Source organism: Bos grunniens, chromosome X (assembly GCF_055505025.1).
Source record: "Bos grunniens cultivar Pamir isolate PY7600 chromosome X, Bosgru_T2T1.0, whole genome shotgun sequence".
NCBI classification, from domain to species: Eukaryota; Metazoa; Chordata; class Mammalia; order Artiodactyla; family Bovidae; genus Bos; species Bos grunniens.
The window spans coordinates 128,148,480-128,174,317 of record NC_141194.1 but is presented as its reverse complement, the minus strand read 5'-3'; the positions used below and the strand labels follow the sequence as shown (position 1 = coordinate 128,174,317).

Sequence of the window (25,838 nt, the reverse complement as noted above, 5' to 3'; positions counted from 1 at the left end):
AACATCTACTTCTGCTTTGACCATGCCAAAGCCTTTGACTGTGTGGATCACAATAAACTGTGGAAAATTCTGAAAGAGATGGGAATATCAGAACACCTGACCTGCCTCTTGAGAAACCTGTATGCAGGTCAGGAAGCAACAACAAAGTAACTAGACATGGAACAACAGACTGGTTCCAAATAGGAAAAGGAGTACGTCAAGGTTGTATATTGTCACCCTGCTTATTCAACTTATATGCAGAGTACATCTTGAGAATCGCTGGGTTCGATGAAGCACACGCTGGAATCAAGATTGCTGGGAGAAATATCAATAACCTCAGATATGCAGATGACACCACCCTTATGGCAGAAAGTGATGAGGAACTAAAGAGCCTCTTGATGAAAGTGAAAGAGGAGAGTGAAAAAGTTGGCTTAAAGCTCAACATTCAGAAAACTAACATCATGGCATCTGGTCCCATCACTTCATGGCAAATAGATGGAGAAACAGTGGAAAACAGTGTCAGACTTTATTTTTTGGGGCTCCAAAATCACTGCAGATGGTGATTTCAGCCATGAAATTAAAAGACACTTACTCCTTGGAAGGAAAGTTATGACCAACCTAGACAGCATATTAAAAAGCAGAGACATTACTTTGCCATCAAAGGTCTGTCTAGTCAAACCTATGGTTTTCCATGTATGGATGTGAGAGCTGGACCGTAAAGAAATCTTAGTGCTGAAGAACTGATGCTTTTGAATTGTGGTGTTGGGGAAGACTCTTGAGAGTCCCTCAGACTGCAAGAAGATCCAACCAGCCCATCCTAAAGGAAATCAGTCCTGAATATCCATTGAAAGGATTGATGTTGAAGCTGCAACTCCAATACTTGGACCACCTGATGCGAAGTACTCACTCATTTGAAAAGACCCTGATTCTGGGAAAGATTGAAGGCAGGAGGAGAAAGGGACGACAGAAGATGAGATGGTTGGATTGCATCACCTACTCAATGGACATGAGTTTGAGTAAATTCCGGGAGTGGTGATGGACAGGGAGGCCTGGTGTGCTGCGGTCCATGGGGTTGCAAAGAGTTGGACACGACTGAGGGACTGAACTGAACTGAACTGATCTTATATATAGCATATTCTAACAAACACATTAAAAACCTACTAGAAAATGATTTCAGCAAAGTCATGGACATAGAAGCAAAATACAAAAATCACATGTATTTCTGTATACTAGGAATGATCAAATATAAAGTGAAATTAAGAAAACAATTCCATAGGATGCAAAGTATTAAATATAGAAGGGATAAAAACAAGGTCCTACTGTATAGCAAGGGAACTATATTCAATATCTTGTGATAAACCATAATGGAAAATAATATAAAAAAGAATGAATATATATGCAGAATGGAACCACTTTGCTGTACAGGTGAAATTAACACAACACTGTAAATAAACTATAGTTCAATTTAAAAAATAAAATGATTCCATCCACAATGGCATCAAAAAGAATAAAATACCTAGGAATAAACTTAACAAAAGATGTGCTGACTTTTACACTGAAAACTGTGGTTCGATGCATGAGACAGGGTGCTCCAGGGCTGGTGCACTGGGATGACCCTGAGGGATGGGATGGGGAGGGAGGTGGGAGGGAGGGTCAGGATGGAGAACACATGTACACCCATGGCTGATTCATGTGAATGTATGGCACAAAAAGACCACAATATTGTAATTAGCCTCCAATTAAAATTTTTAAAATGGTAAAAAAATAAATAAAATAAATTGGATTAAAAAAAGAAATTAAAAAACCTAAAATATTAAAAATGGCCCCATGTTCATAGATCAGAAGACTTAAATATTTCAAAGCTAGAAATACCTTCCAAATTGATTTATAGATTTAACACAACCTTTTATCAAGAACACAGCTGGTTTTGTTGCAGAATTTGATAAGCTGATCCTAAAATTCATCTGTAAATTCAAAGGACCCAGAATAGCCAAAACAACCCTGCAAAAGAAGAACAAAGTTGGAGGATTCACATTTCCTAACTTCAAAACTTTCTGCAAAGCTCTACTAATCAAGACAGTGAGGTACTAACAAAAGAATAAACATATTGATCAATGGAAGAGCATTGAGAGTCCAGAAATAAACTCTCACATTTATGGTCAATTGATTTTCAGCAAGGGTGCCAAGACCATTCAATGCAGAAAGCATGGCGTTTTCAACAAATGGTGCTGGGACAACAGTATATCCACACGCAAGAGTCAAGTTGGAACCCTACCTCCCACCATATGCAAAAATTAACCAAAAATTGATCAAAGGCTTAACTGTAAGAGCTAAAATAATCTCAACAAAAGTGTTGAGCACAGAATACATAGATTTTACTAAGTGGAAACAGGTTGCTAGACTTGCAGGAATTATTTTCCAACTCTCCAAAAATGTACATTCATTCACTTTGTATCTTCAAGCTACTTTTGTTAGACTAGCTGTTTGCCAATCAGGTCCTTTGTATCTATAAATTCATTGTATGGGCTTATTCATGCCTAAAATGTCTATAATTTTTACTCATAAGTTAACCCTTGTTCTCAGGGCAAAAAAAGTACAGAGGAAATTTGAAATTGTGAAATCAAAATTGGATTCCAAATAAGTTAGAATTTTCATAAGAAATTGAGGAAGCACTGTTTAACTTGACTGCCCTTTACTGGGTGACATTTTATTTTGAGTTCTAAAACCATCTGCTTTCCAAAATTTACATTGGCACTGTCTACTGAATATGCAGAACAATGATCAAAGATAGATATCAACAATCTTTTATTCTTATTATTTTTTGAAGCTTCATTATGATCTTCAAAGAAGTTAAGAAGATGATTTGAAATCCTCTTTTTCAAATCAAAGTACCTAAAAGCTAGGAGGAACATTTTTCAGTTGCCATGATTTGACACATCATTTGATTTACTGTACAAAGCATGATCCTTGGTAAGATCCTCGGTAAAATCAACTCCAGACTGCTAGGAGCCAAACATTTTATACCAAAATTTCCCCTTTCATTCACCCACAGGACATTTTAGTTGCTGTCTTAGAATCAGGAAATGTAACTTTATTCAAAGAGCAATGATAGGAATGATAGAATAAGACATATTTGTTATGATATGCCTAGGGTAAATTAGTGGCCACCAGTTTCAACCAAACGTTAGTGTCCTTTTGGAAGACCAAAAGCCTTTGACTGATTTATAAGCACTTATCTGTCTTACCTTTCACCTGTGAGATTCAATCTCCGTATGTGCTTACACATTTCCTTCTCTGCCATGCTCAGTTCCAAACTCTTTTCAGTTTATTATCCAGTATGTCGTTTTCATTGTTTACCTCCCTAATCCATTTGTATGTGTCCTTCCATCTGTCATCAAAATAACATAGTCATTTATTTAGTTTTCCTTTTTGGTAATTTCTGGGTCAAGCTGCAGTTGGTATTGTAATTGTTCTCATTTTCTTTATCTGAACACTTAGAACACAATGTTCATAAAGTTTAAAATTAAAGTACCACTACACTGCTATTTTAAAATGGATAACCAAGAAGGACTTACGGAATAGCACATAGAATTCTGCTCAAAGTTATGTGGCAGCCTGGATGGGAGGAGAGTTTGGGGGAGAATAGTGAGTGAACTATTCTCTGTGTCATGTCCAACTCTGTGACTTTCTCCAGGCCATAATACTGGAGTGGGTAGCCTTTCCCTTCTCCAGAGGATCTTCCCAACCCAGGGATTGAACCCAGGTCTCCCGCACTGCGGGCAGATTCTTTACCAGCTGAGCCACAAGGGAAGCCCAAGAATACTGGAGTGGATAGCCTATCCCTTCTCCAGCAGATCTTCCTGACCCAGGAATCAAACTGGGGTCTCCTGCATTGCAGGTGGATTCTTTACCAACTGAGCTATGAGAGAAGCCCATTATGGGGAGAATGGATACATGTATATGTATGGCTGAGTCCCTTCACTGTTCACTTGAGACTATCACAACATTGTCTATACCCCAACAAATTTTTTAAAAAAATTACAGTGCCACTATCTCCATACAAATCACAACAGTTAATCCACAGGCAAAGTCAAAGACAGAATGTTACAAATCATGACTACAATGTATATAAGCTGCAAACTTAAAGTTGCATCTCTCTGACTATTACAATGAATGATGGGATATTGTGAACAGTGAATCATGGTTGCCAATATCAGTGGTCAGGATTAAAAACAGCAACAGTGACTAGGGGTAGATAATTGCTACCATATTCACTGGACACTGAAAATAGCATTGCTTTCAGCCCCTGTATTTGGAGCCATAGTATGAGTTTGGTACCTTTCCCTCAAACCTGGGCAGCCATTGCTGAAAACTGATTTTGCATACTGGGAAAGAGTTTCCTGGGATGTAGGACTTTCAGTGCTGAAACTGGGACAAACCAAGAAGATCAGGATAATTGGTCACCCTGTTATGTCTTTGGCAGCTTTCCAGAGCACTGAAAGGGCTGTTTTTGATAGTTTTGTAAAGCTTCATAGTTGCTTTGGGTGGAGAAGACTTGTTAACTTTCTTAATTCATCATGCTGGAAGTAAATTCCCCATACTATGTATTCTCCGTATTATTTTTATTTTTAAAAATCTTTTATTGAATTGTTACAACGTTGTTTCTGTTTTATATTTTGGCTTTTTTGGCCCCGAGGCACGTGGGATCTTCATTCCCTGACCAGGGATCGAACCTGTAACCCCTGCACTGGAAAGCGAAGTCTCAACCACTGGACTACCAGGGAAGTCCCTACACATTATTTTTAGTGTGTGTCTCTTTTGCTAAAATGCAAACTCCATGAAAATAGGAATTTTTGCTTGTTTTGTACACTGCTATATCCTGAGTGCTTGGCACATCAGTTTTAGGTACTCAATAAATATTTTTTTTCTTTTTCTTTTTTTAATAAATATTTTTTGGTGAATAAATGAATTAATGATACTTGCAGGAGTGTTGGAGATAGATTGGAAGAGAGACAATTAAATCAGATAGCCAAGTCAGTAAACTGGTGGAGTGATCCAGGTTGGAAATGGTAGAGGCAGTAGAGATAACAAAGAGTAGGCTGATTTTAGATATCATTAGGAGTCAAAATTACCATGATTATTGATAGACTAGAGGTCAGTGTGGGGAGTGAAATAGAGGGAGGTGTCAAGGATGACTTCTTGATCTCCAGCCTGCAGAACTGGTGGACAGAGGTACCAGTCAGTGAGTTAGCAAACAGTGGAGCAGTACCAAGGTTATAGGGAGAAGATAACGAGTTGTGTTTCAGACATACTGAGTCTGAGATGCTTTTGAGGTGACTAGGCAATTTCAAATAGGCAGTTGGACATATGGCCCTAGAATTCAGAGGAGAGATGTTTTGGCTAGAGAGCTAAATGAGTGTGCTGTCAATCCCAGTGGGTGGTAAATAAAGTGGTGGGGTGGATGATTACCAAGTAAGAGAGAGAACAGAGTCTAAGATCAAGCTGTAATTGTATCCCACATGCACTCAAGTTTTCACTTGGATTAAGGAAAGGAAATCACTGGATTGTCAACTGGAGCCTAAGTTAGGCTTCCAAATCCTAAATATTTTAATGATTTTGCAGTGCAACAATTCAGGTTTCCAGGTTTTCTCCTACTTTTTTGAGGCCCCATTTTTAGAGATGAGGCATGTTTCATGGCACACTTGGAGTCCATCGGTTGTGCTTTTTAAAAAAATATCTTGGTAAAAAAACTATCTTGGTGAAGTTTCTGACTTTGAGTATTTCTCAAGTCCTCCTGTGTGCTCACCACTGTGCTATGTGCTATGGAGAAGATAAGAGGCAATATCTACCAGGTTTACCCTTGAGGAGCCTAACTGTTGGGCAGAACTGCATATTAAAACTAGAAGAGATCTTAAAGATAATCTAGTCTGATTTCATATTTTTTTAGAACAAGAAAAGGTGTCCCAGGAAGATGAAGTGACTTTTCAAGTTCAAAATGAAGTTTGGAAGCCAGGGCTCCTGATTTCTAGTCTAATCAAGTACACTACTGTTTTTCACAAAATTGCTCATTCATTTAACAAATACTGAGTGCCTAAGTGTTCTAGGCACTTGTGGTAAATTATGCTACTTTTTCATTTGCATTCACCTCTGGTGATTGATAGTATCATCCACAGTATCCTGGGCATTCAATAAGCAGGCCTGACTGACAACTGGGTGTGGCTTCCAGCTAGATTATCCACTTCCCATTTATAGCCCTGTCTTCTCTTAATGCCCGAGGGAAGAGGAAATAAGCGGTAGATTAACATATGAAGCAATTAAAATAGTATAGTGTATACAATATATAATTAATTGCTAAATTGCATTGAATGATTCTCAGCACAACAGAAAGGTGTAGGAGCCAAGGCACAGAGTACAAGATAGCAGAATCAGAGACTTCTCTGGTGGTCCAGCGGCAGACTGCACTCCCAATGCAGGGGCCCTGGGTTCAATCCCTGGTCAGGAAGCTAGATCCCACATGTCACAACTAAAGATCTGCATGCCCCAACTAAGACCCAGTGCAGCCAAATAAATAAATAAAATAATAAAGACAGCAGTCTCAGACAGGAAAAAGTCTTCCCAAAGTAGTAACCATTGGCTCCCTAACATGTTCCTCTGAGAAAGTTCAGTAAACATTTATGGGGCAAGCACTGTGCTAGGTGCTAAGGGTAGAAAAATGAATAGGACATGGCCTGTTCTCCCCAAGAGCTCACTGTCTAGTGGAAGAGACAGAAGTACAATAACTCCAATACAAGGTGGAAAATGACGAGCTCAAGGTCTGGCCAGGATGCTGTGGAAACAGAGGGTGGGAGCTTCACCCAGTGGAAGGGTAATTAAAGCTTCGGGAAGCTAAGGGCTGACAACTGAACCAGAGTTTGAAGGCTGCTAGGTCCTAGCAAGTCCAAGAAAACTGTCAAAGGAGTTGTAGGAAGCAAATACAGCAAAAAGAAAGAAACAAAAGTCTTTTGTCTCTCCATTCCACTTATCAGAAACACTGAAGACTACTACAGCTGCTCATTAAGTGGAACACTCCATACTGCTGCCCATAAAGCTAGCTCTAATGTTTATCGAGTTCTGTGGGCCAGGAACTGTGCCAGATCCTTGAGACAGGCACTTCCATCATCTTCAGTATACAGATGAGGAAATTAAGGCACTGAAAAGTTAACCTGAAACCAGGATTTTTGTCCATACCATTTGTTTTTTGTCTCCTGGCTCAGACTATATCTCATTGTGAATGTTAGCTCCCCACAAATCTTATTCATATACAATTCTTCTTGTTTTAAAACATTATTATAATATGTGCGATTAGTGTAGACTTGTCTGATCATGCTACTTAGCCAACAGCCAAAATAGGGCCGGCCACAGAACCACAATGTTCAAGATCACCTGGGACCCAATGGCAAAGCCAGTTATAAGCACGTGTCCTCACTAACATCTATGTGTAAGAATGATATTTATCAGAATGAAATCTCTTGGGCAGTCAGGTGAAACTGATGAATTGCCCAAGTGATAAGTGTTTGTGTTTTTTTTCTTGCTTTCAGCTTGATGGCTATAGGTCAGTTGTTCTCAAACTTTTGTATCTATCACAGTTTTTTACCTGGGGAGCTTGCTAAAAATATAGTTGCTGGGCCTCATTTCATACCTATGCCAGAATTATTGGGGTAGGGGCTTGGGCTGCTGTATTATTAACAAACTCTTGAGATGATGTCATCCCATTCCAATTTCACTTCTTCCCGTTCTTCATTACAGTCTCTTTCCCATTCTTCATTTTCTACTCTCTTTTCCATTGCCCATTCTCCACATTCAGCTTCAAATTGCTAAACTAGGGAAAGAGATCTATACAAATTCCCTCAAGGAATGGGGAATTCCTCAAGGATGGGGGCCCTCAAGGCCCTCAAGGCCCCCATCTCCTCACTTCGGTACCAGAATAGCTCCATAGGGTGGAGAGAGTTAACAATATTATAAAGGCTCATCAACACACTAAGTGGAAGTTGAAACAATAACAACAACAACAAAAACTAAGTAGAAGAGTGAAAAGTGAAAGTGAAAAGTGAAGGCGCTCAGTCGTGTCCGACTGTTTGCGACCCCATGGACTGCAGCCTACCAGGCTCCTCCGTCCACGGGATTTTCCAGGCAAGAGTACTGGAGTGGGGTGCCATTGCCTTCTCCAGGGGATCTTCCCGACCCAGGGATCGAACCCGGGTCTCCTGCATTGTAGACAGACGCTTTAGCGTAGAAGAGTATAGTGGCCAAGTGCTGGGAGCCTATGTCAGCAGGTAGATCAAGCAGATGATACGGCAGTTCAGGGATACAAAATTGTCCTTCATATTTATTGGGCAAGAACACTCTTGTACCTCATTATCTGTCCTTGCAAGTAACAGTAATCTTGCAAGTAACCTGCAATCAATTTTTCAAGTAACAGTAATCTCATCTGACTGATGTGTAAACAAAGCCAAATGAATAACCTGAGGTAACGCTGCTAGTTAGTGGCAGGCCAGCAATTCAAACTCAGGTCTTCTGACTCATCTCACACAAATACATAGCATTGTATTTTTTTTCACAGAAACATTTCAAATGCTTAATCCATCCACTTTAAAAATAAAGAATAAAAAAATATGTATCCAATATACAAAATGCAAATAGACTTAAGTTTCATATAAGGGACATTTGCTTTTTTGAACAAATTGTGCAAAATTTGTCATAATTATAATTTTACACTGGTTTATGTGATTAATTGATTACTGTCTGTCTCCCCCACTCGACCCAAATGGACCATGTCCATATTTATCTAACAATGTAGTAGGTAATCAATAGGTACTTAATGAATGAATGCATAATCCACTGGTGTTGATTACAGCTAGAAGGGAGGTCATGGCACTAGGTGAATTTAGCCTTTGGTTTAGGCAGGAGCAGAAATGCTAGTGGTATCTTACACAAAAACACTGAAGATGGAAGGAAAAGTACTTTGTAGTTGCTGGAGAGGATGAATTTGCTTATATTGGACTTAGTGATTTAAGCTCAAGGACAGGGCTGATGTAAGCAGAGCAAGCGCAGTTGCTAAATGGTTGTTTACAAGTTAGTGGAAGTCAAGAGATAGTATCTGTTCTACAAAAAAAGAATGCAGGGAAGTTTCTTAATGTGTGATCCCCAGAATATCCACATCAGGCTATCTGGCCAGTTTAAGAACACAGATTCCTGGACCCAAACCTTCAGAATCCTCAGAGGAGGGGTGCCAGAAATTCTGCATTTTTAACAAACTCCTCAGATAATTCTCACCTCCAAAGTTTAAGACCAGCTGGGCTGATACAGGGCTTCCCTGATAGCTCAGATGGTAAAGAATCTGCCTGCAATGCATGAGACCCAAGTTCAATTCCTGGGTTGGAGCTTCCCTTGTGGTTCAGCTGGTAAAGAATCTGCCTGCAATGCGGGAAACCTGGGTTCAACCCAGGTGGCGCTAGTGGTAAAGAAGCTGCCTGCCAGTACAGGAGACATAAAAGATGCAGTTTCAATCCCTGGGTTGGGAAGAGCCCCTGGAGAAGGAAATGGCAACTCACTCCAGTATTCCTGCCTGGAGAATCCCATGGAACAGAGAAGGCTGGCAGGCTGCAGTCCACAGGCTTGCAAAGAGTTGGACATGACTGAAGCAACTTAGCACATACATGGGCTTATAGAACAGTAGACCAGGGGAGGGTACAGGATTCTGTCTAGGCAGAAGCCTGCATTTAAAAAGAGAAGAAGGGAAACCTACAAAAGAGACTGAAATAACAGCCAGAAAGCCAGAGTCAGAGTCCCTTACAAGACAAGGAAGGTGAACGTTTCAGAACAAGTAAATGGCCTAAGAGTCAAATGAAACAAAGATGTAAAGAATGAAGACAGAAGAGTCATGAAGATGGGATCCAGATTTTTCTAGACCAGGACCTGTCTTTTAAGACTCAACTCAAAACATTTCCTCTGCAGGGATGTATTTCCTGCTCCACTGGACAGAGTCCATAAATCTTGGAGGTATGTAATTCTATTGTAGCATTTCACCTACAGACAGAAAGAAATTCTGTCTTTCTCATTAGACTGAGAATTCCTTGAAGGCAGGAGCTGTGTCTTACTCCTTTTCAAACATGCAATGTCTGGCATAATACCTGGCATATAGAAAATATCTGCAAATGCTTGCTGAATGAGTGATGGGAAAGCAATTTGAGAGAAATAACACAGTCTACCAGTGAAGGCAGAGTCTGGCAGTGAAGGTAAATGAGAGCAGGGCAACTGATGCTGCTGAAGCAGAAAATAAGTAGGGAATCAGTTCCTCCAGAGTACAGAAACAATGTGATTAAACCTACAGCTTTAACTTTAAAAAGCAGGAAGGACGATTCTCTCTCTGCATCTTGAAGGAAGCCAGAGAGGATGGGTGTACAAGATAAAGTAGCGTAGCTCAGATAGCCCTACACTAAATAAGTCAGGAAGTTAAAGACTTTGCTGAGAATCAGGTACAAAAAACCAGACCTAGAGCCTGAAGAAAAAGTGAAAGGAAAAGAAAGAGTATTGGGTGGGAGTGTGCTGGTGAATCAGTAAGAGATTAAGAGATCTGATGTTCCATCCTCAGGCATTGTTAAAAGCAAGTTACCACCATCTGACTCCTTTCTGTAGCCCTTGAAATAACAGGTTGCATGGATCAGTCAGGCTAACTGGAACTAGTTACCAGACCTGGGACCTGAAACTAACTGGGGTCACTGATCTCTTCTTCTCCTGAACTCTCCTTGCACTTCCTTTCCACTGTAAAGGCACTTGCTATAGTCTATCCCTAGCGCAGCTATTCATCTTAACCTTGGTACCCTGTAAAGAGTTGAGGGCAAAGACTGTGTCTTATTCACAGTGGCGTTGTGCCTTAGCATAATACTTTGTACATAATAGAGGATATCTGTACCAGGCACACACCTAATACAGCATATTTCACATCATAATGTTTTTGTTTGCTTGTCTGTCTCCCTTTTTAGACCATGAGTTCAAGGTCAGGGATTGAGTTGATCTATGTCTCTTCTTATGTTTGGAACTTAGTAGCTGTGCAGATGTTTACTCAATCAAAGGGTGTTAGAAGGAATGCATGGATGAGAGAATGAATAAAAGAGAGCAAAATATGGGGATTTGTGAGGAAATCTAAAATGATGACATACTGCACAGGCACTACATTTTGTCACTTACACAATCATCAGTCTCATCCTCACATCAGTAAGTGTGTGAAGTTGGTGGGAAATGATGCTAGGGGTTGGGGTGGGGGGAGAACCTGTTTTCAAACACGCTGTAAATATTTGGAATACACATTCTGGATCTTATGTAAATCTCTAGTTTCTCCCTTTCAAGGGTACAGGGCCTGGATGAAAGGGCAAAGGGTCCTGCTTTGTCTACCCTTATTGGGTACATGTTCAGAGGGTAAGGAAATAGCACCCCCCACTCTAGTACTCTTGCCTGGAGAATCCCATGGATGGAGGAGCCTGATGGGCTACAGTCCATGGGGTCGCAATGAGTCGGACACGACTGAGCGACTTCACTCACTCATTCACTCACTTCAGAGGGTAAAGAATCCGTCTGCAACACAGGAAACACGGGTTCGATTCCTGGGTCAGGAAGATCCCCTGGAGAAGAAAATAGCAACCCACTCCCGTGTTCTTGCCTGTAAAATCCCACGGACAGAGGAGCCTGACAGGCTTAAGTCCATGCAATCCCAAAGAGTCGGACAGGACTGCGCGACTAACACTTTCAAACGGGATAAAGTGTTACATCAAATGCGGTTCCCATTTTCTTGAGGATTACAATCGAATGTTGACATTGAGGTCGGAAAAAAAAAAAAAATGGTGAAACAGCATCGAAACGGTAGCGGATCAAAACAATGGAAATCCACTGCTCCCCTCTTTATTTTTTAGACGGGAAAAATAGCTACCTGAAGGAGATCTTTAAATTTTCATCGGTTTATTAAGGCTTTTTGTTGTTGTTGTTCTTTTAAACCACTAGTTAGCAGTCTGTGAGCCCAGGAGAAAAATAACAAAAGCTGACCCTTATGGCATACTACGGAGAAGGCAATGGCACCCCACTCCAGTACTCTTGCCTGGAAACTCCCACTGACTGGTGGGCTGCAGTCCATGGGGTCGCTGAGAGTCGGATACGACTGAGCGACTTCACTTTCACTTTTTACTTGCATGCATTGGAGAAGGAAATGGCAACCCACTCCAGTGTTCTTGCCTGGAGAATCCCAGGGACCGGGGAGCCTAGTGGGCTGCCGTCTGTGGGGTTGCACAGAGTCGGACACGACTGAAGCGACTTAGCAGCAGCAGCAGCATGGCATACTATGTGCGCAAGCATCATTCTATGTGATTTACATATCTCAATCCATTTCTCTTAACCACCCTATGAGATAGATACCACTGTGATCTCCATTTTCGATGTCTCGAAACTGAGGGACAGAGGTAATACAATGTGCTCAAGGTCATTGAACTAGAAGTGGGGGGAGCTGAGTTTCAAACCCACGCAGTCTGGCGTCATTCATTAAAGGGGAAAAGTGCTCAGTTTAGGTGTTGGGTTTACCTGTGCGAATTATGAAGAAAATCACTTATCTTTTCGGATTGTGAAAATCTCATAACTTATACAGGGCCTGGTATACGTCAGGGGCCCTAATACACGGTTTACTGGCATTATCTTATTTCTACCTCACAATAAACCCGTGAGCTACTATTTTTATCCCCATTTTAAAGATACACACAAATTTAAGGCACAGAGGTGAAACATGATTGGCCCACAGACTGAAATCCAGGCAGACTGACTCCACTACCAGGTTCTCAGTTTTTCCTGGCAGTAAAATGAGAGAATGGAGGACCTGAAAGAGATGCCACGAGAGTACAATGAAATAATGGATGTGAAAAGGCCTCAGTGAACAAGTGCAAGGGATAAGGCCTACCAACTTGAATCACTGTTGAAAACTGGTTACCCAGGGCCCCTGGTCAACGGTTTCTAGTCCCAGCCCAGTCCCTTCTCCGCCCAACCCACAGCGATATCTTTAAATCTCTTTCTTCATCTCCTAGGATTCTGCCCCCAAACACTTGGCTAAGCGGTGGACCGGAGAATAGAAGGTACGCGCGCGAGCAGGAGGTGGGGCCTGCTGCCTGGATCCATCCTGGGGGTGGCTTCTACACATGCGTCCTGGCTGGGCGGCTTCAGCTGTCCCCTCTGCGGCCAATCAGGGCCCGCGGCGCGCTCGAGACGTATTAACGCTCAGTGTGTCGTTGCGTGCGAGGGGGGCGACGTAAGGGCGCTCCGCGAGCCCGTCTCTCCTCGAATGAAAGGAAACAACCTCCGGCGACAGAGCCCCGCTCCCAGGCGCTGCCGGAGAACCGAGATCGACTTCTTTCTCTTTCCCCTTATTGGCGCTTCTCCCCTTCCCTTCGCCTCTGGGCCCCGCCGGTGAGTCCCCACGGTACCCTGGGGCCCCCCATTCTCTGCCCAGCGGGGAAAGACAAGGAGGATGGCGGTGGCCAGGCCGCCGCCCCTGCCCGTTGTTAAGGGGGACTCTTGGTGGTCTCGCTTTATTGTCAGGGACCCCAGAAGCGCCACTCATTGAAGGCGCTTGGCAAAGAGGCTGCTGAGAAAAGTGCTTCGGAGGAGCCGAGGGAGACGTTAGGCTTAAGCCTAGACTTCGGGGGAGGGGGCGCGACATTTAAGGAGGACAAAATACAGGGAATTTTTAGTCTTTCCCATCGCTTAGGACATATTTGGGGAGGAGGGGGACTCGCAGTTTGGGAAGAGTGAGAGGAAAAATTGTTAGGATGACAAGAAGGTTAGCCTTTCGGAATGAGGAAAAACTCCGGGGTGGGGGGAATTGGGGGTGAAACTGAGATACGAAACGAAGACTATTAGAGGGCGAACTCTTGGGGGGAGGAGGGTTCAAGAAAGTGGTAGGGTGATCTTTTCCTGGATCCAGGAGGATTGGAAAAGGACAATTAGGGGACCCTGACTTCACGACCGAAAGGAACCTGCTAAAGTATTTTAGTGGAAGATAGTTTTGCGAGTTTATCTAGCGCTTGATTAGAGGGAGATCTTGGAGTCTAGTTTGTACTGAGGAATAAATAACGGAGAGGATCCGGTACGTTCTGTGTACCATCCTTTATTATATGGACGAGCAGCTCGGCATTCTTTTGAAATTTCTTCGTTTCGATATTCTGCGTGGAAGTTGAAAAATCCTTTATTTTTGAAATGCCTTTTCTTTTCATCGGCTTACTACGTAATATCAGGTCTTCTTCATACAGTTCAAATTCTTTCTCTACCCTTGGGTTTGAAACAACTGGAAAATTCCTTCAGTTTCCTTTTGAATAACCGCAAAAACAGTGCGAAGCATGTAACAATATCGTGCAACCAAATTCAGGTGCCCTTCCGGTTCGTCTCTTACTCGTTAATTTCTCTCCAGTGTAACTGATAGAAATACTGCTTCTTGGATCATGTTTATATATATATATTTGATCTGTATATTTCAACTTGCTTGCGTGTGGAATTGTTTGATCTTCCGGAACTGCAGTTTTTGTTTTGTTTTTCTATGAAAATGGTCTTTCAGATACCAGACATTGAATGAGCTCTCGAGTTGGTTCTTGAAGGCTCTCCTTGATGTTTCAGGTTATTGCCAGCTTGGTGCTTTACAGCATCTTGGAAAATCAGAAATGCACTGATTGCTTCAGCCTAACTAAACAGGCTTTTCTATTTTTTCAGACAGTGTTTCTCAGGCATCTTTGCCTATTTATTTGTGCTTTATAACATTATTCATAATGCTGTATTTCTTTTAAGGAAAAGGTCTCATTGTTGGGCGAAAGCATCAAAGTTTGATCTCTGCATGCCCGGAAAAACCTTTTAGACTAGAACTAAAATGCCATGTATTGTATGGATCATTATGAACTTAATATTGGTCCTTGGAATGCCCTTTTTCTCCTTAAGTAGAAACCACAAATGTGACAGCATTAGATAAAAATCTATATTTTTATGATAAAGACATTTTTTGCTAGGAGTCATTGTTTCCATGATGTTCTCCACTTCATGTTTTACAAGGAGGTTGTTAAAAAAATTAGCAAGATATGCACAGATGCATTATTTGAATTTTAGTGGAAAAATCCATTTAGTCATTGCACGTTGGGGAAAGTTTTTAATTGGTTTGGTGCACTTTTGTATGCGTTTCTGTTCACTTAACAAATTATATTTAAACTGATTATAGAAAAGATACACTAGAATATTTTTGAATGCAAAATAAAGTGTACTTTTTTTTCTCTTTTAGATTTTGGGGTCTTTGATATCTAGTAAAGTAGATATCAAAATTAGGATGAGACATTTATCTGTTTATAAACGGAAAGAGGTAGAATTCAATATGGGTAGATTTTAGGGACACCATTTTCAGAATTAATTTTAAGAATAAAGAATTTTCTAATCTAGGAATTTATCTTAAGCTGATTTTATAGCTTATGCTGGGGTTGTACAGAAATTACACATTAAGATGTCTGTATAGATTGGATTTGTAGTGGTGCCATCCTTTCAACTGGCCAAGGATGACCGGAAAAAATGCTGAATACATTACAGTGCTTTCAGAGTGTTTACTGTTCATTGCACAGTAGTAAAGAAAGCTAATTTAGAACTCCAAGTAGCAAATTCTGGTGCTATTTATGAATTTTGGTGTTTTGCATGTTTAATTCTAAAGATGTTGGCAGCTATATTCTTGATAAAGCAACTGAACACATATTTGCCTGAGCAAATGCAAACACACTTCCCCTTTTGTTTCTTTTGTTTCTCTGTTATGTTCTTTTTTTTTTTTTTCTTTAATCCTAAAAGTATTTGCTGCCTGTTTTCAATCAGTTTCACAGTTTATAGCCAGTGCTGTGAATACAGTACTGTTGTAAAGTATCCGATGCCATTTGAAAGGGGGAGGTATTTAAAATTGTTGATAGCATTAAGAGTTTGTTAAACCCATCAATGTAGAGACTGTCAAGGCCTGTGAAGTTTCGTTACACCGAAAAACCTAGATAAAAATTGATGAGAAGACCTGTTTCTTTGTGACTTTATGTTCACTTTTCAGTATTTGTGTTTTTATATTGTGAAGCACTGCATGGTTTGCAGCTACCACCTTGCTGGCATCCAGCTGCTGCCGCTCTGTTGGTGAACAAGCGCTCCTCAGAAAGACACTGTGTAGTGTTAGTGAGTCCATGTTTTCAGCATTTTATGAAAAGGTCCAAATATATGAAAGAATGGAAAGAATTTAGTCAGTTTTAAGATAAAAAATTGAGATTTTATTGGTTGAAATGTGTGTTATGGTAACCTAGGTCCTGAGCTACTTAGTTCTTTTGATTTGGGAAAACGGCACAATTCAAGTAACTGATTTTACATTTGTTTTTGTTCTTCTGAAGAATCCATGTTGAGACTGATGATCTAAATCTGAAACCTTCCATGTTAGAACTTTTCTTCCCTTTTTTTGTTTGACTATACTACCTATAATTATAATTTTGACTAAATTGAAGGCTCATTCAGAAAAATTTCCCACCCTTTATACAGTATTACTAATTTAAGTATGAAAGTTACTGCATATAGAACACCACTGTCAGTTTGTAACTTTAATAAGCAGACTTTTGGAGTAAATCTCAGAGTCAGATAACATAGTTGTTTTTATGAATGATTGGTTCTTAAAGTCTGTGTTTTTTAATAGACTGCGGTAAAACTTAAGTTTTCCTTTACTTGCAAAAGGAATACAGTGGCAAAAACTAATAAAGATGTATAAATGATTTTTTTAAACTTGAAAAGAACTCAAATATTAAAAATAAGTGTTCCAAAGTCATGGTTATGTAAAATTTATTTCTCATTTGTTGGATTATCAATATGTGAACTTTACAGAATTGTGCAATTAAAGAGTTCTGTTCACTCTGGATATTGTGTAGTTCTCAATGGTTTTTGCTCTGCTCTTAGATATATAATTCTTTGTCTCCTTGAAGGGGCACCCCGGTATACATGAAAAATATTTTTCATTAATTATGTCAGCAGATGACTATTTTAATTTCACACATTGTTCATGTTTTATTTATCCATGCAGAAGTAGTTCTAATTATTTCACATGTCCCTTAATTGAGAGCAGTTTGATTTTTCCCAGTTACTTCATTAATTTATCTTTATGCATAGATAGTACACTTTTTAAAATTACAGAGGTTTCAATGTTCATTTGTCTATACTAAGTAGCTATTTTTAATTACACATATTAAAACCTAGGTCAAATATGAAACAATTTACATGAATGTATAAATTGATTTTTAAAACAAATTAACCATTTTGTTGCCCTTCTTATCCTCTGTAGCTTTTCTTGAGGCATAAAGTGGCATTCTAAAGGCAATTTAAAAATCATGTCAAGCTCTGTTGAACAGAAAAAAGGGCCTACAAGACAGCGCAAATGTGGCTTTTGTAAGTCAAATAGAGACAAGGAATGTGGACAGTTACTAATATCTGAAAACCAGAAGGTGGCAGCACACCATAAGTGTATGGTAAGTATGCTCGCGGCAACCAGGAGACCTGAAACCGGGAGAATCTTAACAATGAATATTCCTGAATACTAAACAGAACAACAACAAAACCAGTTAAACGGCTAAATGGTTCCTCACTAATGTTGTATCATTTTTACTTTACTATTTCCTTTTAAATTTAGCATCTTATTCACTATAAATTACGTTTCACTGTAATTTCTTTTTATATGAACCTTAATTTCTTTTAAATGTAATTTATAGCTGTTCTCATCTGCTTTGGTTTCATCACACTCTGATAACGAAAGTCTTGGTGGATTTTCTATTGAAGATGTCCAAAAGGAAATTAAAAGAGGCACGAAGCTGGTAAGTTGCTATTTCTGCCTCTTGAGAATAAAACTTATTTTAAGCTCATTAAGGAGGAAATTGCTTATTTTAAAGTGTATTGCCTTATTAACTGAGTGTAATTTTTTTTAAATTGCAGTCTTATTTTTCCCCCCAAATCAGCAAATTGCAAGGCTAGTTTTAATTTGTCTGCCAATGAACAAAAAAGGAGTAAATCAATATGTATATTTATCTTTTTTTCCCCAAAAAAGTATTAAAATCTTTTTGCGAGCTGTGTTGACTTAGAAACAAGCAGTTTGCTTAATTTGAATGTTTTATGTTAAAGTCATCATTCAAGCTTATTTTTAAAATTATAATTCTGAAATGTTTTTACTTTCCATGATAAAGTCATTGTGATCATTACAAATGAAGATGACAGAACCCTTTCAACAAGAAAATGTTACCAGTGTCTGAACAGCATATTTTACTGTGATTCAGTTATACAACACAGTATTTATGACTTTGGATAACTTTTGGTGAATTTTACAGTTTTTCTGAAACTTCACCAGTGTAATGTTCCTGCAGTTGTCTTCGCTACCAAGTAACCAGTTTGGCAAGATACTGTATTGTTCTGGTGGAAAAGTAGTATTGTCTCAAGTGGTATTTGATACATTATAGTTTACATTGAAATAATTTCTTCTTTGGTTATTTTTCTCTTCTGAGCTCTTTATTGAATCACTATCAAGTGTTTATTTTAAAGATGGGTTTGGCAGAACATATATCTATGTCCTTAGACACTGAGTAATCTCATACTCATAAAGAATCTTGATGGGAAGGAGGGCTCTCATTTTGATATCGGGAATAATCTATTTTGAAAAGTAGTCAGTTTTCTATAGTTTAAAAATAAAAGCAGTATGAAGAAGTTCAAAGAGAACATTTGAGATTTGTTTTTAGGATCAGATCAGATCAGATCAGTCGCTCAGTTGTGTCCGACTCTTTGCGACCCCATGAATCGCAGCACACCAGGCCTCCCTGTTCATCACCAACTCCCGGAGTTCACTGAGACTCAGGTCCATCAAGTCAGTGATGCCATCCAGCCATCTCATCCTCTGTCGTCTCCTTCTCCTCCTGCCCCCAATCTCTCCCAGCATCAGAGTCTTTTCCAATGAGTCAACCCTTCGCATAGTCTTAAACTCTAGAGTCACTATAGGCAGAACTGGGAATTCAGAGGCCAGACATTTTTGTTGTTGTTGCAGTGAGACCTTAACCATGACAACGTTTATCTTTCCCAGCCCCAAAACTGCAGATAACACTAGAATGCTCCATTAAAAAAAAAAAAATGTGATCTTTTTTTCATTTGGTGGTTTTAGATTTCTTTATGTTACTGTGCTTGCTGAGTTTTGAGAACCAGAGCAGTATGTTTTTATTTCCTAGTCCTTAAAAACCAATTTGGATACAAAGACAGAATACTACTAACTCGAAACTAGTTGTACTGTAACCCTTATCACCCATTGTTTTTTCCTTGGCTTGATGAATATTCATGGAAAACGTGTCTACACCCTGACTTGTTAGCATTGTTGTTATTCTATGCGGCTGCTCTAGTCAGAACCGGAGCAGTTTTGGTCCCTGAGGTTACTGTGTTACTAACAAATGCGATGCCTATTTTTATAAGAAGCAGCAACATACATCTATCAGTATTGCTAAATTCAGTGGAGACTTAATTTACTTAAATTAGGTAAAATTTCCCCTTTGTGCAGACAGCATCAGAACTTTGTACAGATTTCACTATTATAAATTGTCTTGATTAATTTTTAATGGCAAGATGTAGGGAGTTAATTTTTTTGCCCTAGTGAGTTATACATAACTAAGCTTATTCCTTGATCTAGGGAGTAGAACAGTACTGGAGGTTAAGACCACAAGCTGTAGTAACAGACGGGGATTTGAATCCCAGCTCTCTTACCGACTAGCTGGGTGACTCTGCACAAGTTCTTTACTTCTCTAAGCCGTGTTTTCTTCACCTGCCTAAAGGATATAACGACAGTCCCTGCCTCCCAGGGATATTGTGAGAATTAAAAAGAAACTGTAGAGGACCTAGCATGGTGCCTGCACATAGTTAAGATTTTAAAAATGGCAGCCCTGTTGTAGTTATTGTTCATAAGTAATAATAAGACCCTGCTAACATTGTTGTAGGCTAATGAAAAGCCTACTGGGTTGAGAATTCATGAGGCCTGTTTTGCTAATAGCTGCCACTGATATATTATGTAACTTTAGACAAGTCATTACCTTATTTGTATTTTTACCAGCAGTATAAATGGATAATGCTGTATCACTGCTTGCTATACAGTGATGTTGCATAACTAAAACATGCTAGAGAAGATGTAAAGAGTTTTACCTTAGGGAAGGTTTTTTTTTTCTTTTCTTTTCTTTTTTGACACTCCCCAACCAGGGATTGAACCCGCTCCCTTGGCAGTGATATAGCAGAGTCTTAGCCATTGGACTGCCAGGGAAGTTCCTTAGGAAAGGTGTTTTGCAGCCTAAATTTTGAGGCTGTGGGCATCCAGCCTTGAGTAATAGTGGCAGAAGGAGAGAACTTTTGAGCCAGGTTTGCATAATTTACATAGGGCCTAGGACTAGAGTAGCATTTATATGTTAAATTTTGAAATAATTTTTAAGTCTCCTTTTTACCCTTAGTTTTGGCCCTTCCATTATATCATTTTTACATGAAATATTACTGAGTAACCAAAATTCCAGGTTTTGGTTTTCTTCTTTACTTTTCCCTGTGTAGATTTATCTAAGCAATTAAAAGGGCATAAATCAGAAAGAAAGACAAAAAGTGAAGAGTTTCATGTAAGTAGGTAAACTGTGTGAAAACTAGATAATCAGCTTCCCTAATTGACTTTTTGGGCTTCCCTGGTGGCTCATATGGTAAAGAATCCACCTGCCATATGGCAGAATCCCCTGGAGGAAGGCATGGCAACCCACTCCAGTATTCTTGATTGGAGAATTCCTATGGACAGAGGAGTCTGGTGGACTACAGTCCATGGGATCACGAAGAGTTGGACACAACTGAGCAACTAAGCACAATTCACTTTTTAAGGCGTTTTATCTTGTGAGTCTGTTTGCCCTGGCTCTTTTTCATCTAGATTCCTAGGTGAGAAGTGGGTCAATATCCATTGAAAGTAATGAAAGGCAAGAGTGCTGGTCCATAGGTCCTTTTAAGGCAGGTTCCAGTCTGTATCTCGTGCTTGCCCCAAAGAAAACCATGAAGAGAAGAGGCTTGGATGTAAGGTGTGAATATATAGGTGGCCAGGTGCGTCAGAGTCTTGAAAGGATGGGAAGCCACAAAAAAGAAGGTACAGGTGGCTAGTTTCTGTGTTCTTGCTGCCATAGTCCACTTTCCAAGATTATCACGTCAGCCATAAGAATTGGAGAGAAAAGCCATTCTGCATGAACATGTTTATCTCTTTTACATCAAGACATTTGCCAGCATATAAGGTTTTTATAATTTGAAAGTCTTTTTGCAATTAAGACAAATTGTTTTTTCCAGAATGGTTTCTAGTTCCTGTTGAATCCATATGTGGAGATACAACATCTGTACCATTTACTCTTATTCTCCAGCTATCTAGCCAAGAAATGCAAATTTCCAAGTAAAATTATGAGTTATTGTTGCTGTTTTCGTTTTGTTTAAGGAGACACTTGGGAGGAATATTGAAGAACATACTCTTGATGAATGGAGCTAGGTGTTGAGATCATTAAGAGTATCTATGCGGGAATTCCCTGGTAGCCCAGTGATCAGAACTCGCTTTCACTGCTGGGCCCAGGTTCGAGCCCTGGTCAGGGAACTAAAATCCATCTCCCCCCCCCAAAAATATCTACATCAAATAATGAACTGTTTTAATTGGTACCTGTGTCAAATGTATCAAGAACTCTTAAGACCGAAAGGGGTTAAGAAGCCATTTCACTTTCCTTCCCCTTAGGCAAGATTACCTACAAGCCATATAACAGATTTTTTTTTGTCTATCTTATATTTAAATATATTAAGAAATTGTGATTCTACCCAAGCAAGCTGAAACAGGACCAGTATTATATAACACTCTTCACAGTTGAGAAATTCGTCCTTCTATATAAATCAAATATCTCATTTAATTTAGAGTCATTTATTCTAGGTCTGTCTCTTTCCATTAAGGGAAGTATTTTTTTTCCTGTGTTAAGAATGAAAAGTCCTTCATATACTTGATAACTATCCTCAGATCATTCCTAAACTTTCTCCTTTTTAAACTAAATTTTTCTCACGTCTTGAGAAATCCTCTGAACATTTTTTCCTGTTTTCTTCTTCAGTAGCAGAGATAGCTAACATTTATTGAACATTTAGTATGTGCTAGGGACTGGGCTAAGTACTTTAAATACATGATCCTTTTTAATCCTCACAGTCATATTGTGAGATAGGAAGGTATTTAGTCTCACTTAACAGATTAGGAACCTGAGGCTCAGAGAAGTAACCTGACTGTGATCATATAGCTGGTAAGTGGCAGAGCTAGAATTTGAATCCAGGGCCAGTTAACTCCAAAGCCAGAACTCTTAATCACTAGGCTATACTAGACTGTCTTTAAGCTCCCTAACCCCAAATCACATTTTACAATTAAAGCTTAATAGTTTTCTAATAAAGATGGAAATAATACTGAATTTGGGACATTATCAGGCTGCTATTAATATAGTCTGTTAATAGCATTGTTAGTTTTTAGAACAAAAATCCTACCTACATACTATCTAAGAATATTCTGAGTCTCTGTTACTTGCAAGATATTTTTAGTAGCCTCTGAAAATAAAAAGACCAATTCTATAATTCTACATATTGACTTTGTTGTTTACTCACTACCAGTTGAGTGCTTGGCACCCCAGCGAAACAGGATATCTGGTTTTGAGAGATCATAATCTAGATATGATCTGCATATATGAATCTGCAGTATGACAATTTATAGATACACCTTTTTATTTTGTGTGGGAGGAGTCATGCCAATTTAAGTAGCTAAGACTATATCCCAGAGATGGTAAGATTTAAAAGGGAAAAAAAGTATGAGTCCATGAAATAGGTTAACTATATGAGAATGGGCCACTGAGACTGGCAGTAATAGATTAGAATTGAGAAAGGTGGGATGATTTCAGGGTCTGTAAACGTTAGACAGGATTTCAAGTCAGGTAAGAAGGGAAGGGAAGGGCAAAGCAGGATTTTTCAGGAGACAAGTGATATACATTGTGGAAAATGAAATACAATAACGGCAGCATACTTGTCTGCTGTACCTGGATGTCCTGCAGGCATCTTAAACTCAACCTGTCTATTCCACTGTTCATCATCTCCCTGCCCTGAAACCCGATTCTCTTTCTGAATCCTTTATACCTTCCTTCCATATTACTCACATCGATTCTATTTCTGGGATGTCTCAGCATTCTTTCTTATTGCGACCCTATATCCAGTCTTCCTCTTTCCATCCTTCCAGCATACTGCTGGTAATTACTTGATCTCTACCTTTATAACCTAATACCACTCACTCCCTGACTCCAAACCTTTACTGATTCCTTTCTGCCTATAGAATATCTACCCTTCAGAATGCATAACTTAACCCACCATTTCCATTGTTTATCTCATCCCCTATCTCATTCTAGCTGTTTCCTGAATATCCTCCACTTGTCCCCCACTGCTGTGCATGTACTGACGTTATTCATCTCCTAGCTGCCTCTCAGAACTCTGGTTTTTGAGTCCAACTCGACCTTCATCTTTGACACAGGGTTTGACACCCTGCATTGTATTTGTTACACGTGCGCAAGCCTTTCTTCTCCACTGTGTTGTGAGCTCTGGGAGAGCAAAGACTATTCTTTTTGCCCAGCATAGGATTAAGTGGGGGTGGGGGCTGGGGAATGCATGGAAAACACTTAGCACGGTGCTTGACATCTCATTTGTGCTCAATTGTACTCTATTAAGTGGGCACTCCTTAATTGGCTGAATTTGAAGGAGGGAAGGGCTTCAATGGGACAATAGTGTGAAGCTTTAATAATGGGCTAGGTGTAAATTGCCCATGGAGATAAGAGTATAGGCATAAAATTCCTCTGTTTTGGTTAATCAGTGTTTTAGTGTTGTTTGCAATTCTAGCTGTTTGAAGAGGAATGAGAGAAATCTAGAAGGAAAGATCGGGTTGCTTATTTGTTCAGGATGGTGAAGAGCTGTGTATGCCTCAAACAAGGGCGTTTCCATGTTTCTTCAACCTTCACTCTCCCAGTAGGGTGTTAAATTTTTGTTGTTTTCCTTAGGCATTGTATTCAAAGCCTCTATCCAGAGTCTAGAAATCATCTGTCTGTCCATTTATCAGATACTTAATTAAGCACCTACTTTGTACCAAGCACAATGTTAGGCACTTTGTATGCGATCATGAATACATGTACTTTAGCCTAGAATGTAAAGAATGCCACAGGAGATCTGGGAGAGAGGACCGTAATTAATTTTACCTGAGAAATCAGAAGACTTCAGAGAGAGTGACATTTAAAGTGTGTTCCACTGGGAAAATGATACTGTAGAACTCAAAGAGGGAACAGTTTCAAGGAGGAGGAAGTACTTTTTAACAAGTACAGAGTAGTAAATGCCAGTGCTATGTTTTAAATTTATTTTTTAATTGGAAGAAAATTGCTTTACAATGTTGTGTTGGTTTCTGCCATACAACAATGCAAATCAGCCATAATTATACGTATATCACCTCCAGTGCTATTTAGAGTATGTGGCTTATTTGGCATTCATTAAGGGTAAAATGAAGCACCCAAAGTGTATAGAATGTTACCACTGCTTACTACATACAAAGAAGCACAAAATGCCCACGGACTTAATAGTGCTACTAAATCCTTAGATCAGGGATACTTAACCAGCAATCAGAAAGGAGGGTGAGTGGGTTTAAAAAGGTTCCCAAATGATTTTTGATGAGCACTCAGTTATGGATCATTGCCTTAGGACAGGGGTTGGCGCACTTTGTATAAAGGATTAGATAATTAATATTTAAGGTTTTGCTAGCCATATTGTTGCAGTTGCAGTTATAGACAGTACCCAAAGAAGGGAGTGTGATTGTGTTCCAGTAAAACTTTCTTTGTGAAGACAGGAGATGGGCCGAATTGGGCTTGCCTTAGAGTATTTTGGGGGGAAAACAGGTAAGTTTTTTCCGGAAGATTTCCCTGGCTTCATCATCACCTGTGTAACTAAGTGTACATGCAGCATGAAGGTATTCACAGAGCTGTGAATTGTTTTCAAAGTTCGGATGATGGCATGCAGATTAAATGTGCACAGATATTTTACCTGTCATTTATAAAAAGAAAAATAACTTTGTTTTACTTTGGAGGTGACTAAAGAGAATAAATGTGAGGCCAAAGAGAAACTTCAAGTCTAATGGTGGAGAAAATCAGGCCTTTGGCTATTACTGAACAAATTAATATTTTAAAAATTCAAATTTTTTTCTCCTTTGCCTTCATTTAATACTTCTTTGCAGTTGAGAATACTGTAAATTTATGTCATTATGTAATTACTTGTGGTAATGGAAGATAACCTAACCAATAATATAAAATAATCTATGTCTGATTTGGGGGGGATGTCTTGGTACTTATTTGAGCATGGATTTTTGGTGTTCACAGATTAAGTATAGCAAGCAGTATGGCACTTTAGAGTACCCTCAGCCTGTAAGACCTACATCTTAGAAGAGCTTAAACATAAAGATCTGAGCTCCGAAAAACTCTGAATCTGAATCTTTCAGATAAGTAAAACAAATTTCAAAAGCTCCAACAAGAGAATTTATATTCCTCATAATGTTGCAGGATGGGGGACCCCTTCCAGGGCCTGAAACTGGGCTCTTGTCTAACACTCGGAAATGAATTGTCCGAGGAGACACATGTGCTGACAAAGCAAGAGATTTTATTGGGAAAGGGCACCCGGGTGGAGAGCAGTAGGGTAAGGGAACCCAGGAG

General features: G+C 39.5%; 1 protein-coding gene and 1 long non-coding RNA gene across 9 annotated transcripts in view; one reads left to right on the top strand and one right to left on the bottom strand.

The window, feature by feature from the left end:
- Positions 1 to 3,303: 3,303 nt before the first annotated feature.
- LOC147341381 (uncharacterized) overlaps positions 3,304 to 25,838 on the bottom strand; it is a 71,447-nt gene continuing 48,912 nt past the window's right edge. The window contains exon 2 of the long non-coding RNA XR_015159618.1: positions 3,304 to 3,367. This is a non-coding gene — a long non-coding RNA (uncharacterized LOC147341381). The remainder of the gene's footprint in view (positions 3,368 to 25,838) is intronic.
- Positions 13,329 to 25,838, top strand: part of PHF6 (PHD finger protein 6) — a 48,801-nt gene continuing 36,291 nt past the window's right edge. For 4 of the 8 annotated variants that reach the window (XM_086389247.1, XM_086389245.1, XM_086389248.1 and 1 more), the window contains exons 1-3: positions 13,329 to 13,455; positions 17,363 to 17,546; positions 17,787 to 17,888. In XM_086389247.1, the coding sequence (XP_086245373.1) occupies positions 17,409 to 17,546; positions 17,787 to 17,888 (240 nt within the window). In that variant the 5' untranslated portion in view covers positions 13,329 to 13,455; positions 17,363 to 17,408. The remainder of the gene's footprint in view (positions 13,456 to 17,362; positions 17,547 to 17,786; positions 17,889 to 25,838) is intronic. The other 4 variants (XM_086389251.1, XM_086389249.1, XM_086389252.1 and 1 more) reach the window with 1 other exon arrangement.